We start from the raw sequence: 15,852 nt of genomic DNA on the forward strand, positions 1-15,852 counted from the left end.
ATGATAGTGATGATGAAAATACTACAGCTTGTTAATAGAATGGTTGTCTAACGTGTGTGAGGACCTATTAGGTTCAATTCCTGGCACCACAAAAACAAACACAAAGTCATTTTCAAAGACAGAAAGGATTAGAGGGTATTGGGGTTTGGCAGCTCCAGACCTTTGATAAGAAGGGAGGGCACCGCAGCAGAAGATACATGATATGGAGGCTTTCGACTATGTGAGTACATCAGGGAGAATGGAAAGGCATCTGGATTCGCCCATCCCACAGGAAGCAGTACTTGCAGTATGAGGGGAAGGTCAGCTGCTCAGTCATCAGCACAGTCATCAGAATTGCCAGAGAGGTCAAGCATAGACATCATGGAGTCAGACAACTTAGTGGCGATTTTATCTGTAGATGGAGAAATACAGGCAATCTTTGGGTAGCTGGCTTAGTCAACAGGCCTGCCACAGCCATTATCACTAACTTGGCCTATACTAACCTACCAACTGGCTCAGTTACACCTCTAATCATTCAACAAAACAGAGGAGCCATTAAATCTGTCAGCTTCACAGGGAGATTCATTCTTTCTCATGGTTTCAGACTCAAAGGATTCCAAGTCTTTTTTGTCTTCTGAGTACTAAAACAGTAACTTCTTTCTACTGTGTGAATTCAGCACTCCTCCATGACCCCTACCCACCCCCAAACAATCGAACTTGAATGCCTACCACTCAGTCTCATCCTTAAGATACACTTGTTCCTCGGGATTCCTTGAGACTTCTCCAGATACCCTCTGCTGATCAGCCCTATCTCCAAGCTAGGCTAAGCTCCCTAGAAGTGCTTGTTGTTTATGCCCTCAGAGTGTTTGATCTACACTGCCACTGTTTGTTTTGTCTCCTCTCTACTCCCTAATAAGACTTGGAGTTTAAGGGCAAGTCACCCTTGGATTCTCAGGACTCACTATAGAGCCAAAAGAAGATAGCCTATAAATATATAGATAAAATATGGCCTAAAAAGAATAGATGACAGAGTCAATCAAAACTATCTACATATTTATATTGTAACCACAGATAGTAAGGCATGATGGTACTTACCTTTATTACTGCACTGAAACTGTTTTCTTACCGCCTCAGTAATCATGGGGGCTAACAAAGCCACAGCTTTACTACACATACTGGAGTATCTTCATATAACCTACATACGACTTCCTGTATAACAAGATTTCTTATCATACCCAACATAATGCAAACACTATGAAACAACTGCTGTACTGTGTCATTCAAAAAACAATGACAAGGAACATAGCCTGCACTTATTTTAACTTTAAAATTGTATGTAGGCAGGTGTAGTGGCACAAGCCTTTAATCCCAGCACTCAGGATGCAGAGGCAGGTGGATCTCTGTGAATATGAGGCCAGCTTGGTCTATAGAGTGAGTTCTACGACAGCCAGGGCTACACAGTGAGACTGTCTTGAAAAAATTATTTTATGTACATGTATGTGTGCCTGAGACTATGTATGTGAAACACATGCTAAGTGCCTACAGAGCTCAGATGAAGAGTTGGATGCCCTAAAACTCGAGTTACAGACACTTGTGAGTCATATGAGGGTACTAGGAACCAAACCTGGGTCCTCTGCAAGAGCAACAAGTGCTCTTAACAATGGAGCAATCTTTCCAGCCCATAAGAGATGCAATTTCTCCCAAATGATTTTCATTTCCACTTAACTGAATCTGTAGTACAGAAGCCACAGATGTGGAGGCCCAACTACAAGTAACCTGAAAACCTGAAGGGGTCAACTACACAAAGGACTGCCATTAATACAAAGAGATGAAGTTCTTTTCTATAGGGATGTGGAAATATTGCTAAGATACTGCAATGGTTTGTATATGCCTGGCCCAGGGAGTGGCACTATTTGAAGGTGTGGCCTTGTTGGAGTAGGTGTGTCACTGTGGGGGCGGGATTTAAGGCCCTTATCCTAGCTGCCCGGAAGTCAATCTTCCCCTAGCAGCCTTCAGATGAAGATGTAGAACTCTCAGCTCTGCCTGCACCATGCCTGCCTAGATGCTGCCATGTTCCTGCCTTGATGATAATGGACTAAACCTCTGAACCTGTAAGCCAGCCCAATTAAATGCTGTCCATGTAAGAGTTGCCTTGGTAACGCTGTCTGTTCACAGCGGTAAAAACTTAGGTTTTTACTAAGACAGATACAGAATGGAGAAATTATGAATCAAAAACTGTATACTGAGTGACAAGCATTTGTGTGGAAAAGAAAACTCAGAACATATGAGTTCTCTATATATCTGTCTTAAGAAGGACAAGGAATTAACCAGCTGCCTATGACAAGAAGCCTTAAGAGATTTTATTGTGTATCCTGTGGGTTTTGGATGCACTGCCTAGACAAATGATAATAGGCATTCTAACTGACAGAATGCTCCCAAGAAATGTAGGACAAGATACACGGGCAAGGTCAGTGGTTCTTCAAGTGCAGACTCCAAAATCTGCCTTAACGAAACCTTCAGGTGACAATAATGCAAGCTAAAATTTTGAGAACCACTTACCAGTCCATGAGTTTCCTACTCTCCAATCTCCAACTCTTCCATGGAGATAGACATATGGAGATGCTTATTCAAAAGCCCCTAGTCCTAGCCCCAATCAGACATGTTCCAGAACACAAGAATGGTCAAGTACCCCTACCTGAACGCTTCTGCAATTTTTTCTTATTCTTCAAGGCAGATGCCAGTGCCTGGCCTTGTTGAAGTGGGTCTGTCTCCAGGATCCTCTGCAACATCGGGCGGCGGTCCACTGAACTGACTTCCACTACACGGTTATTTTGGGGGCAATGGTGGTCCACATTGCGTTTAGGCCACCCCATCTGATGACGGTTTGGTTTGGTACAATACCCAGTGAGATTTCCAATCTGGGAAGAAAAAGAATAATGGTGGGGTCTTGATCTCCAAACACTTCTACAGAGAAAGCGAATATAGGGATGGGTAAGGAGGAGTGTGGAGCCAACTGTGGCCCCACCATATTCTAACTGATACTTAGTGACCCCATTAGCCTCGATATGTTCATCTGTCCAACAAGGTGATTAATGGGTAGCTTGCAAGGCTTTTTGTTGTTGTTTTTCTAGACAGTTTCTGTGTGTAACAGCCTGGCTATCCTGGAACTCACTCTGTAGACCAGGCTGGCCTTGAACTCACAGAGATATGCCTCTGCCTCTGCCTCTGCCTCTCTGCCTCTGCCTCTGCCTCTCTGCCTCTGCCTCTGCCTCTCTGCCTCTGCCTCTGCCTCTCTGCCTCTGCCTCTCTGCCTCTGCCTCTGCCTCTCTGCCTCTGCCTCTGCCTCTCTGCCTCTGCCTCTGCCTCTGTGCCTCTGCTTCTGCCTCTCTGCCTCTGCCTCTGCCTCTGTGCCTCTGCTTCTGCCTCTCTGTCTCTGCCTCTGCCTCTCTGCCTCTGCCTCTGCCTCTCTGCCTCTGCCTCTGCCTCTCTGCCTCTGCCTCTGCCTCTCTGCAGGGAAGGCTTAAAGGTGTATGTCGTCCCCAACTTGGCTACAAGGCTTTTACAAGATTTTAAAAAAGGAAAGGAAGCAGTGGTGGTTGACACCTGTAATCTTAGCAGTCACAAGGCTGAGGCACGACTGCCATAAGTATAAGGCCAGCCTGGACTAAATGGTTAAGCTTTGGGTTAGCTTGGGCTACAGAGACTGTCAAAAAAAAAAAACAGAAAACCTATTTATCTACTTGATTAGTGACAACTGATAGTATAATGATCCTTTGTTGAAGTGATCCTGCTAGGCCTTACTCAGGTAGTACTTTTAACACCTACTTTGGGCCCAGATATATGGGACAAACCTGGAAACAAAGAAATGTTAGACTTACTTCCACCTTGGTTGGCTAAAGCTAACCCAAAGCATGTTGTCTACCCATTGGGGCAGTGTGAAGGGGATCTGTGTGGTGGGTACATGTGAGCAGTAAAAGCAAATATTAACAGAGCATTTACTGTGTATCATGTACCAATCTACCATATAAATATACACATACCTAAGGTAGTACACAGTCACCTAACCATGATTCAGGCAACAGTGAGCCACATATGTGACGGTGGCCTGTCATAGGCCTCTTAGTTTATGGCAGTACACTCTACAGTGTTTCCACAATGAAGATCCTGTCAAGGTAGGCAGACACGGTAGCATCCTCGTACAGTATTTCCTAGGAATTGTGTAATGGGGAGGTCTGCTGAGGGCCCTGGATAGAATCGAGAACTTGTAGTACAAAAATGGGAGACTACTGTCAGTTTCTAAGAAATATACTGTGTCCAGGGACTCCATCAAAAATATTATTTGGAAAGGAAGCCTTAAATAGACAGGCTTATAGATTTTTTTTTCTTTAGGCATGGGAAACTTCTAGCACTATGTAAAGATGGGAATAGTGTGATCCCTGGCACAGCACATGTTCCCACCTTACCTTCTACAACATACTGATTAGAGGTGACTTTCCTCCCTGGCCAACCTGGCCCCCTTTCTTTCTGAATTACTATTCTTACTCACTGCCATGGCAACAAGAGATGTTTGCTAAATACTTCCAGGTATTATGTCATCATGAAAAATAAGAGGTCTTGAAGTAACCACTAAACAAATTTGTAAGTGAAATAAGTAAAGTACAGAACAATGGGGAAAGCCTCCTCTATTTTAATTAAAATAGTTACTCGGAGCTGGATGTGGCTCAGTGGTAAAGGGCTTGCCTAGTATCTGAGACCCTGGGTTCAATCCCCAGCACTGACAAAAGCTTTTATCTCAGCCTGGCGCAGAGTGACACACACCTTTAATCCCAGCACTTAGGAGGTAGAGGCAGATAGATCTCTGAGAGTTTGATACTAGCCTGGTCTACAGAGTAAGTTCCAGAACAGCAAAGGATACACAGAGAAACCATGTCTCAAATTTAAAAAGGGCTATCTCAAACGGTGTGTGTGTGTGTGTGTGTGTGTGTGTGTGTGTGTGTGTGTGTGTGTGTGTAAATAAATACAAGATAGGTCTTTCAGACATCACAAAGTCTGATAATAGTGACCATCTCCAAAGAGGGAACAGAGTGAGTAGGGGTCAGACATAAGAGATGTACTTTTCATTTTCACTTTAGTCAATTCTCAATTTTAAGTGATGAGCACATATTGCTTAGTTAAATTTTTTTTATTTTAATACATAAAACTGAAGAGGAGATTTGACTCAGAAATGAAAACAGGGACTTATCAATGCTTTCCTGTTGCCTTAAGGGTCAAAGTCAAATTTAAGGTATGCATTCTATGCTCAGACTCTAGATTCATCTTTTTCAACCTCTACTCCAGTCACATAATAACACTAACGATTCCCTCCAAACACCATACTCTTTGAGCCCTGTTATGAGCCCAGAGATTTCAGTCTTCAAGATGTAGCTTAAGGGTTCTCTGACCAACTAACAAGAGTACAGTTTAGGGCACTTAAATCCAGGCTCTTCCCATATTATTGCCCACCCATAATCACTCCTTCTATGTGTCTGAAATGAAAACTTTGGAGGAACAGAGGTAGGTGGCTGAAAAAAAAAAAGATGCTGGAAAAACTCAGAGCGGCCCAGCCATGGAGGAGCACTCCTTAAATCCCAGAACTTGAGAAGCAGAAGGAAGTGGGATCTTTGTAAATTTGAGGCCAGCCTGGTCTATATCACAGCTGTTACCCAGAGAAACCCTGTCTTGGAAGAGAAAATAACAACAACAAAGCAGAGTCATATGATGCTGTGACGGTATTGAATAGCAAGCCATGGAAAGGTGTTTAAGCAGAGGAACTGACAAGTTCAGACTAGAACCACAGAATAGCCAGGCATATGTGATGCATACCTGTAAACTCAGCACTGAGGAGTTGGGAGGCAGGACGATCAGGTCTTCAAAACCAGCCTTGGCTACATGAGACCCTGTCTCAAACAGCAGCAAAAGAAACCGTGGAGCATATGTCCAGGTAAGTTGAGGCCTAGAAGCATACTTTAGGATTACAGGAACCATAGAAATGAGAAATTTTGGCCATGTCTCAAGAAATATGGTAAGGACTAGCCATGGGATTTGGTGACTAACAGTGTATGGGATTCTGGATACTAGTCAGGAGAAGGAAGCATCTGCTAACTGAATAATTGGGTGACTAAGGTCATGCCTGTGCTACGGACTGGAAGCAGGGCTGGAAAGCGTGCTTGAAAGAGCTCCTTAGACACGTCAATTTCTAGCCAAAAAAACCCACCACATCAAGCATCTACAAGCCCATAGGAAGCGACTCCTATCTCAGCACCCCAGGGGAGATAGGCAGAAGGAACTGACTCCGCCCCAGAACCCTGTGCATGAGACAGCTGCTATGAAGATGTGCAGAGATACCTTATACACGGTGGTTTTATTTTCAATGGCATCTGCTATTTTCACCAGTGGAGAATGGAGCCACCTGACCTCCATTTCTTGGGGGTCCATGTCACCCAACAGCTCATCGGATTCTCCCACGGCTAAGCCTGTAACACAAACACCACTCTTTTTGACACAGGGTTTCACTATGAAGCTCTAGCTAGCTTGGAACTCATGGAGATCCCTTCTACTGCCTCTCAGGTAGTGGGATTAACAGGTATGTTCTACCACACCCAGTAAATATAAACTTGTTTTAATAGACTATCTTACTAGCCAATGGAGGGAAAAATCAAAACCTAAGAAAGCTTAGAAGACTGTAAAGCAGCCAGGAACAGTGACAGATCAGTACTCAGAAGACTGATGGGAGAGAATTATCTAAAGTTCAAAGTCAGCCTGGGCTATTCAGTCAGCACTAGGTCAGTTAAAGCTACACAGAAAAATCCTGTCTAAAAATCCTAGAACATCCATGGGTGTAGTTCAGTGGTGAGTGCTATGATAGCAAGCACAAGGCCCTGGGTTTAATCCTCAATGTCCTTTTTTTAAGCCTAGGGCAATAGGAGGGAGAATAGGGAGAAGGACCATTTAGTTGCTTGATTCAGTTGTTCAGCTGCAATTACAGGCCCATGTAAACATACATAGCCATTTTTGAGCCTTTAGTCCCAGCAGTTGGGAGGCAGAGGTAGTTTATACCAGCCTCATCTACATAATAAGTTATAGGCCAGCCAAGGACTACACAGTGAAACCATGTCTCAACACAACACCACCCACCCATACACACACACACACACACACACACACACACACACACACACACACACATGAGCTTTTAAAGGGATGTTTCAAACAAAAAGAAATGAAGCCTCACCTAAAAAAGAACCTAAAAGGGTTCCAGTTAGTCAGGCAATCTACCAAAAGTTCACCACAACCACCACCCCTACCCATACCCTCACAGCCCAAACTACAATATTCTACCTTGCAGGACAATTAATACATTTTAATAACAAACCCCAAGTAGCCCCAGGGAAGCGGAGATCAAATGTGTGCTCTGACATTAGGTCTGGGTTCTACTAGAACAAAAAAAAAAAGGTGCCTCACCCATCCACACTTACATTCCATGGTATCTTCATTGGCCTGCTCAGTGTCTTCTATATCAAAGACCTCAGTCATCTCCTTAACAATCTCAGCACTGAGATGGGTGGGCAGAGTGTGAGTGGGCGGTGGTGGCGTATAGAAGCTGATCTTCCCACTGTATTGGGAGACAAGGAGGGATTGCTGATGATATATCTGAGAACAAAAAAAAAAACCTTCCAAAAGAGGACAAAGGACAAGAAAGTCCAGACGACAGTGTCTCCACGGTGTGCTGAACTGCTGAATAACCACTAGGCACAGAATGCTGAGCAAGGCATGACCAAGTCTTTGGCCGTTCCCTACCTTGGAACCCAGGAAATCAGGCTGCCCCTACTGGCATCAATAAACACCACCTCCTACTCAAGCCCTTCCTCACCTCACCCAGTCAGCCAGCACAGCTTTGGCAGCCTGTTCTTGACTATAGACACCTCCCTTCTTCTTCTTTCCCAAACGATGGGCCACTGCAGTCAGAAAGTGCTCAGTAGTCTGGAATCCAGACACACCATAATAGTTGGAAATCTAGCAAAATGAAGAAGAAAAGCCATTCGAAGGATGAAGGACCTGTGAAATAGTGGGGTAGGGCAAGCATCCACTGAGGACCCTGGCTCTGTACCTCCTCCAGGTTGCAGCGCTGAAGGATGGTCTCCACCGGGGTCACAGGGTCTGCCAGCTTCTGCACATGGATGCAATTACGCAGGATGGTGCCCACCTCTGAATTGGGTCCTGGGACAATGCCTGGTGCATCCAGCAGCCTGATAAACTTGTCTAGGTAGACCTCCTGCATGAATCTACAGAAAAAAACAAGGGCCAGCTATACATGATATTGAGTCACAAATGTTGGGTCTAGGGGGTTGGGAGGTCAAAGAAGAGAGGGGAAGGTATGTAAGTCTTAGGTGAAGTGGAAAGATGTAGAGCCAGGAAGGGGGCTATGAGGTGCTACAGACCCAGGGCTAATTCTAAAATTTACTTTCTTATACTGAGGACTTACCTGTAGGATCTCAGACAAGTTTCTGACTCTCTGGGTCTCTGCTGCTTCATCTAAGCAACAGAGCTATTTGTAGTTGTTAGAAAGGACCCAGCAGAGTCTCCAACCTACACCTAGGATGAGCCAGGTAAAGGAGGGCTATTAGTAGGATTCCTAAACCTAGGGTATGAATCAGAGGATGGTCCACAATTAGGAAATGGGGTAGGGGCTGAAGGCATGTGAACTAGGATGGAATGGTAATGTCAAAGATTTTGGAAGTGGGGCAGTGAGCAGATCTTACTTTGTGACACCAGGAACAGCTCCCACACTACACGCACGGCTGCGCTTCAGGCTATTGATCAGACTGCTCTTCCCCACATTGGGAAGGCCTGCAAAGTAGGAGCAGAATACTCAGCGCAGAAAGTGCTCACAGGAAGTCAGGCCAGCCTGTTTAAGAACGGGCCTGGCAGAGGCAGTAACCAGGCCATTGATGAGCTAAAGTACACTACTGTCTTCCCACCCCAGTCCCTGGCCAACCAAGCCTCTTTGGGTCTTTCTAGTTCTCTCGTGTTCTCTCTCTCTCTCTCTCTCTCTCTCTCTCTCTCTCTCTCTCTCTCTCTCTCTCTCTCACACATCAGCATTCTAAGCACACATGGCCCTCTCTTCAGATGTACAGTCCACCTCCCACGACAACAAGCCTGGAGGGGCTCTCCACAAAAGGCCTCACAGACATGACCTAACAGAAAATGGATATCAAGTGTTGAAACAGACCCACCTGTTCGAACTTGTAATTCCCCTGGGAAAAGGGACTCCTCGCCAGATGCCCCCCCGCCTCTGCACAGCTGTCTTCGCCTATGGAATCTGTATCTGAGCAGCACCTGTGCACCACTTTCAGTCTGGGGCTGTCTTTGTGAGTTCCTACACTGGATGGCATTCTCACTGTCCTCTATGGGTACTAAAGTTTACCAATATGCACTACTCTCTTACATGTGTGCCCGGGAAGATCTGTGATAGGTACTTGGAAGTCGATACACCTCTATGTGTCTCCTGGTCCTTTTCATTTGCAATGTGACCACTTTTCCCTTGTGTTAGACCTCTCAATAAATCTATTGCCCTCACAGCTGTTTCTATGAGAGTATCTAAATCACTCTTTCTCAATCTGGACACTATCTCTTCTGAAACTCTCCACCCTGTCCATTCCACTTCTGATGACATGGACAATCTGTTCCTTCTCTCTGGAGTGTGTCTATAGATGTGTTCCCATTTGAGTTTCATTATGGCCTTGTATTTTCTTTGTATGCCTCCCTGACTATGTCTTTAATTCTTATTATACAAACACTTCGTCTCATCGCAGGCATGTTTGTTTGCCTATGATTCTAGGTTGTATCAGAGAATTACAGTGGATCTGGGCACATATGGTATCCCTATAGTAGACCTATGTTGTATGTCCCTGTGGCTATATCTCTTTCGTTCAAACTGTCTACATTCCTATGTTCTTTCTTTGGACGTGCATATCTACACAAGTACATACCCCAAGTGTCTCTTCTTCACCGACCCCTCTACATGTTTCTGTACACACTTCAACTATCTCCTGCTGTTTTTAACACTGGGGACTGAACCCAGGGTCTCATGAATATTAGGGAAGTCTTCCACCACTAAGCAACACTCCCAGATCTTTTACTTTTTTTTATGAAACAAGGTCTCACTGAGTTCCCTAAGGCTAGCCTTGAACTCAAACCTTCAGCCTTCTAAAGCAACTAACACACAGGTCTGGGTCAGCGAGCCTGGCCACATTATAGTTTTAATGTCCCTTTTAGCATTTCTTTGGGGTTATATCTCCTTCATTCTTCTTATGCCTGAAGCTTAAATTTGTATTTTTAATTAACCACCAACTTCACAATCTGGCTTTGTTCTTTTTGTTGTCTGTTGTCTATTCAAGAGTGTGGTGTACAGTCTGTACAGTTTGTACAGTTCTCTTCAGTGTCTCAAGCTGAGACACTTTCCCTTTCTGATGATCTTTCCCTGCCTCTCAATTTTCCCGCTCCCTCTCATCTCCTTCTACAGTACTTGGGTTTCAGAAAGACTGAGGCTTAAGCCTCAGCTCTGCCTTGTTTCCTTTTGTGGATCTCACTGTTCTGTCTCACTGTCTGGAAGAGGTGGGTAGATCACACTTCCTTCCCACAGCTCTGACAGTCTGTAGTGTTCGGTACCAAGTATTTGGCTCTAACCACACCGAATCTGAATATGCCTTCCCATGTCCCACCAGACAAAACTGCAAATGCAAAATCACTCCAGAACTCTTCCGATTTTCCCAAAGAAGCTTCACAAAATTCCAAACCCTTTCCCTCAATGAAGTCACTGCCCAAGGAAGGAGCCTGGGCCCTCTGCCTACTTTAGCCAGCCTTACCTACAACACCCACACGAATGTGGCCACGTATTTCCCCCAGACGACAGTAGTTCCCCAGGACCCTCATGAGGTTTTCAGCTCCAAAGCAGGCTTTGCTTTTCAACAGTGACTCAGAGGCCTGGTCCACTGGAACTTTACACCGAGTCTGGAAATGGGGAATATTACAAAAATGTGCACCAAGTAAGAGAAGGAATTATGAGCCCATATTTCCAACATGTTAATGGGATATTCAGAACCAGCCTGGGGTTGCTAAGCTTGGTTGATTATCACGCTGACTCCTTCCCAGTTCTTCTTGGTTCCAATTGCTGTTGTCTGTATGTCTCCAACTTCCTCTGTCCCTGCTTCTAACCCAATATGCATGGTTTTTGACTCCCACAGCAGAGGCACGAAGACATCCCAGCTTGAGGCAAAACAGGTTTCATCTCTCTCTCTCTCTCTCTCTCTCTCTCTCTCTCTCAGGCCTATGAGGAAAAGTCTATTTTCCTTCCTAGGGCTTTAGTGTCTCATATGCACAAAAGGGAAGCCTGACCTCTCTGCCTGTGCAACACTTTACACAGGACAAGGCCACCTCAAATTCCCTACTTTTAGTTTTGATGGTGGGAAAGTAGGAAGCCACAAATTTGTAAGCAAGACACATTATATTTGCAAAAGTGTAGGAAAAGAGGTTCTTTTCACAAATCCATTAACCCAAGTGGGAGGAGGATTAATTGGCACAGCTTACATAAAGAACAGCTTCTCAGTGTCTAAGAAAATATCAAAGGCATGAGTCCAATATATGACCCAGCCATTGGCCAGTAGTTAGCCCACATTAACACTTGTCCACATCCCAAGGAGATAAACGCAAGTGGATTAATAAACACACTACTTAAATAATAATGAATATTGAAAAATGGTTCTCGATAGTAGAATGTCAGAGCAAGATTCTCTGAGCTCCATGCCCAACATTGTAAAAAAGAATGGTGCAGACAGTTCCCTGCTCCCAAACCCCGTGGGAGAGAGACCTCATTGCCCAGACGTGTGGGCACTCCTGTGACTACAGGGCAGGAGACACCACCAATACTGCCCACGTTTGCCGACATTCCTGGCCCAAGAGGAAACTGTATAGGGCCTCTGAGAACAGGAAGATATGGGCACTCAAGCTGCAGGAGTCCTGCAGTCCAGACTGCGCCCAGATCTGAAGGGATCCAGTCAAACAGCTCCCTGGAGAGCTAGACCTTCAGAGGGGCAGACACACCTGGGAAACTAGAAGAGACTACTCTCTGCCCACATTTCTGACTCTAGAGGAAAATACCTAGCGCCATCAGGCCCCCCTGCGCACAGGGACCCAGAAGTAGGGAAAGGCCCTTCTGGTTGCTGTCCTCATGGAGAGCTGAAACCCAGCCCTGAGGAGCGACTTCAGGACCGAGATCAGACGTAAGACCAACTTTTCTGCTCCAAGTATCCTGTCTGGTGAACTCAGGACACACGCCCACAGGAACAGCTGAAAGCCAGTAGACAGGAAAGACTACACGCCCGAAAGCAGAACACTCTGGGCCCATAACTGGCTGAATGAGAACAAGAAAACAGGTCTACAGCACTCCTGACACACAGGCCTATAGGAAGGTCTAACCACTGTCAGAAATAGCAGAACAAGGTAACACCAGAGACAACCTGATGGCCAGAGGCAAGCAAAGGAACCCAAGCAACAGAAACCAAGACCACATGGCATCATCGGAGCCCAAGTCTCCCACCAAAGCAAACACTGAATATCCAAACACACCAGAAAAGCAAGATCTTGATTTTAAATCACATTTGATCATGATGCTGGAGGACTTCAAGGAAGACATAAAGAACTCCCTTAGAGAAACACAGGAAAACACAAGTAAACAAATAGTGGCCCTTAGAGAGGAAACGCAAAAATCCCTGAAAGAATTCCAGGAAAACACAATCAAACAGGTAAAGGAATTAAAAATGGAAATAGAACTAATAAAGAAAGCACAAATGGGAGATAAGCCTATATAGAAAACCAAAGAAAGAGACAAGAAGCCATAGATATAAGCATCACCAACAAAATACAAGAGATGGAAGAGAGAATCTCAGGAGCAGAAGATTCCATAGAAAACATCGACACAACAGTCAAAGATAATGTAAAATGGAAAAAGCTACTGGTCCAAAACATACAGGAAATCCAGGACACAGTGAGAAGACCAAACCTAAGGATAATAGGTATAGAAGAGAGTGAAGACTCCCAGCTCAAAGAACCAGTAAATATCTTCAACAAAATCATAGAAGAAAACCTCCCTAAACTAAAAAAAGAGATGCCAATAAGCATAAAGGAAGCCTACAGAATTCCAAATAGATTGCACCAGAAAAGAAACTCCTCCCATCACATAATAGTCAAAACGCCAAATGCACAAAACAAAGAAAAAATATTAAAAACAGTAAGGGAAAAAGGTCAAGTAACATATAAGGGCAGACCTATCAGAATTACACCAGATTCTCACCAGAGACTATGAAAGCCAGAAGATCCTGGACAGATCTCATACAGACCCTAAGAGAACACAAATGCAAGCCCAGGTTACTGTATCCTGCAAAACTCTCAATTAACATAGATGGAGAAACCAAGATATTCCATGACAAAAAGAAATTTACACAATATCTTTCCACAAATCCAGCCCTACAAAGGATAATAAATGGTGAAGCCCAACACAAGGAAGGAGGCAAGCTACCCCCTAGAAAAATCAAAAAACTAATCATTTTGCATCAAAACAAAGAGAAGAAAAGCATACAAACATAATCTCACCTCCAAATACAAAGATAACAGGAAATAATCACTATTCCTTAATATCTCTCAACATCAATGGTCTCAACTCCCCAATAAAAAGACATAGATTGGGGTTGGGGATTTAACTCAGTGGTAGAGCACTTGCCTAGCAAGCTCAAGGCCCTGGGTTCGGTCCCCAGCTCCGGAACAAAAAAAAAAAAGGTGATAAGTGGATATTAGCCCAAATACTCAAATTACCCTAGATGCACAGAACTCGTGAAACTCAAGAAGGATGACCAAAATGCGGATGCTTCACTCCTTCTTTCAAAGGGGAACATGAATACCCTTGGGAGGAGATAGGGAGGCAAAGATTAAAACAGAGGCAGAAGGAACACCGATTCAGAGCCTGCCCCACATGTGGCCCATACATACACAGCCACCCAATTAGACAAGATGGATGAAGCAAAGAAGTGCAGGCTGACAGGAGCCGGATGTAGATCTCTCCTGAGAGACACAGCCAGAATACAGCAAATACAGAGGTGAATGCCAGCAGCAATCCACTGAACTGAGAAGGGACCCCCATTGAAGGAATAAGAGAAAGGACTGGAAGAGCTTGAAGGGGCTCGAGACCCCATATGAACAACAATGCCAACCAACCAGAGCTTCCAGGGACTAAGCCACTACCCAAAGACTATACATGGACTGACCGTGGACTCTGACCTCATAGGTAGCAATGAATAGCTTAGTAAGAGCACCAGTGGAAGGGGAAGCCCTTGGTCCTGCCAAGACTGAAACCCCAGTGAATGGGATTCTTGCGGGGGGGAGGGTAATGGGGGAATGATTAGAAGGGGAACACCCATATAGAATGGGAAGGGGAGGGTCTAGGGGGATGTTGGCATGGAACCCGAGAAAGGGAATAACATTTGAAATGTAAATAAGAAATACTCATTTTAATAAAGATAGAAAAAAAAAGAATAGTGCAAAACTGAAAAGCTTGGCTCCCGGTAACCAATTTACCTCCCCCAAAACAACCAATGCCACTATAATACCTTAATATTTTACATTTCTATATTGATATCAATATGCCTTGTTTGGAGTTTTGTTTTCTGTTTCTTGGTTTTTTTTTTTAAGGCAAGGTTTCTGTGTAGTCCTGGCTGTCCTGTAACTTGCTCTGTAGACCAGGCTAGCCTCAAACTCAGATATCCATCTGCCTCTGCCTCCAGATTGCTGAGATTAAAGGCCTGAGCCCACCACCACCTGGTTTTGGTTTTTTGTTTTGTTTTGTTTTGTTTTTCTTTTTTTCGGAGCTGGGGACTGAACCCAGGGCCTGCGCTTGCTAGGCAAGCGTTCTACCACTGAGCTAAATCCCCAACCCTTGGTTTTTTTTTTTTTGTTTTTTTTTAAGATAGATTTATTTATTTATTTATTTATTTATTTATTAAAATTGTGATTGTGGCATACACCTTAATCTCAGCACTCAGGATACAGAAAAGAAAAATCTTTAATTTCAAGGCCAGCCTGGTCCAGCCAATTCCAGGACAGCCAAGGCTACACAAGGAAACCCTGCCTCAGAAAAACAAAACAAAACAGAAAAAATTTATTTATTTTTTGCTATGAGTATTTTGTGTGTATATGCCTGTGTGCCTCATGCATGCCTATTATCTGGAGAGGTGAAAAGAACTGGAACTGAAGTTATAGATGGTTGGGAGCACCATGTGGATGCTGGCTACTAAACCTGGGTCCTCCAGAAGAACAGAAGAACTCTTAACCACTAAATCATCATCTCTCCAACCTCCTATGCCTTATTTTATAGAGGAGGGAAATGGACATTTTTGAAGAGTTCAGAAGTAGTTAACTCTATTTTCCAGACCTTTTATAGATAGCATGCATCATTACACCCTCACAGGTGGAGAAAACATGCTTTCTGAAGGGCAATAACACAGGAAGAAGTTGGAATAAAAATTAACAAGTCACCCACTAGAGAAAATACCTCAAACTTGAAAGCCCAATCCAAATCTTAACACCTACAACCATGGCCCCAAACCACAATGGAAGAGGCTAGACACCGTAACTTAAAGCTTACCAAGTTTTTGACCTGATGATGCTGTGTGCTGGCCTTGAAAGCCACAGTCGGCAGTTCATTGCGAAGGTATTCCAGCCACTTTTCCACAATCTCCTTGGGAACCAGGTCTTAGAAAAATAGAAACAGCCACAACTTGTAAGATT

At 44.3% G+C, this 15,852-nt stretch overlaps 1 protein-coding gene across 1 annotated transcript in view; it reads right to left on the reverse strand.

Moving 5' to 3' along the window:
- Positions 1–298: 298 nt before the first annotated feature.
- The window catches only part of Gnl3l (G protein nucleolar 3 like), a 32,802-nt gene continuing 17,248 nt past the window's right edge, over positions 299–15,852 (reverse strand). The window contains 9 exon segments of the mRNA NM_001081958.1: positions 299–391; positions 2,675–2,897; positions 6,364–6,491; positions 7,494–7,630; positions 7,889–8,031; positions 8,126–8,300; positions 8,778–8,865; positions 10,884–11,028; positions 15,710–15,816. Of these exon segments, the coding sequence (NP_001075427.1) occupies positions 309–391; positions 2,675–2,897; positions 6,364–6,491; positions 7,494–7,630; positions 7,889–8,031; positions 8,126–8,300; positions 8,778–8,865; positions 10,884–11,028; positions 15,710–15,816 (1,229 nt within the window). The 3' untranslated portion in view covers positions 299–308.

The sequence above is a fragment of the Rattus norvegicus genome, chromosome X, assembly GCF_021556685.1.
Source record: "Rattus norvegicus strain SHRSP/BbbUtx chromosome X, alternate assembly SHRSP_T2T, whole genome shotgun sequence".
Taxonomy (NCBI): domain Eukaryota; kingdom Metazoa; phylum Chordata; class Mammalia; order Rodentia; family Muridae; genus Rattus; species Rattus norvegicus.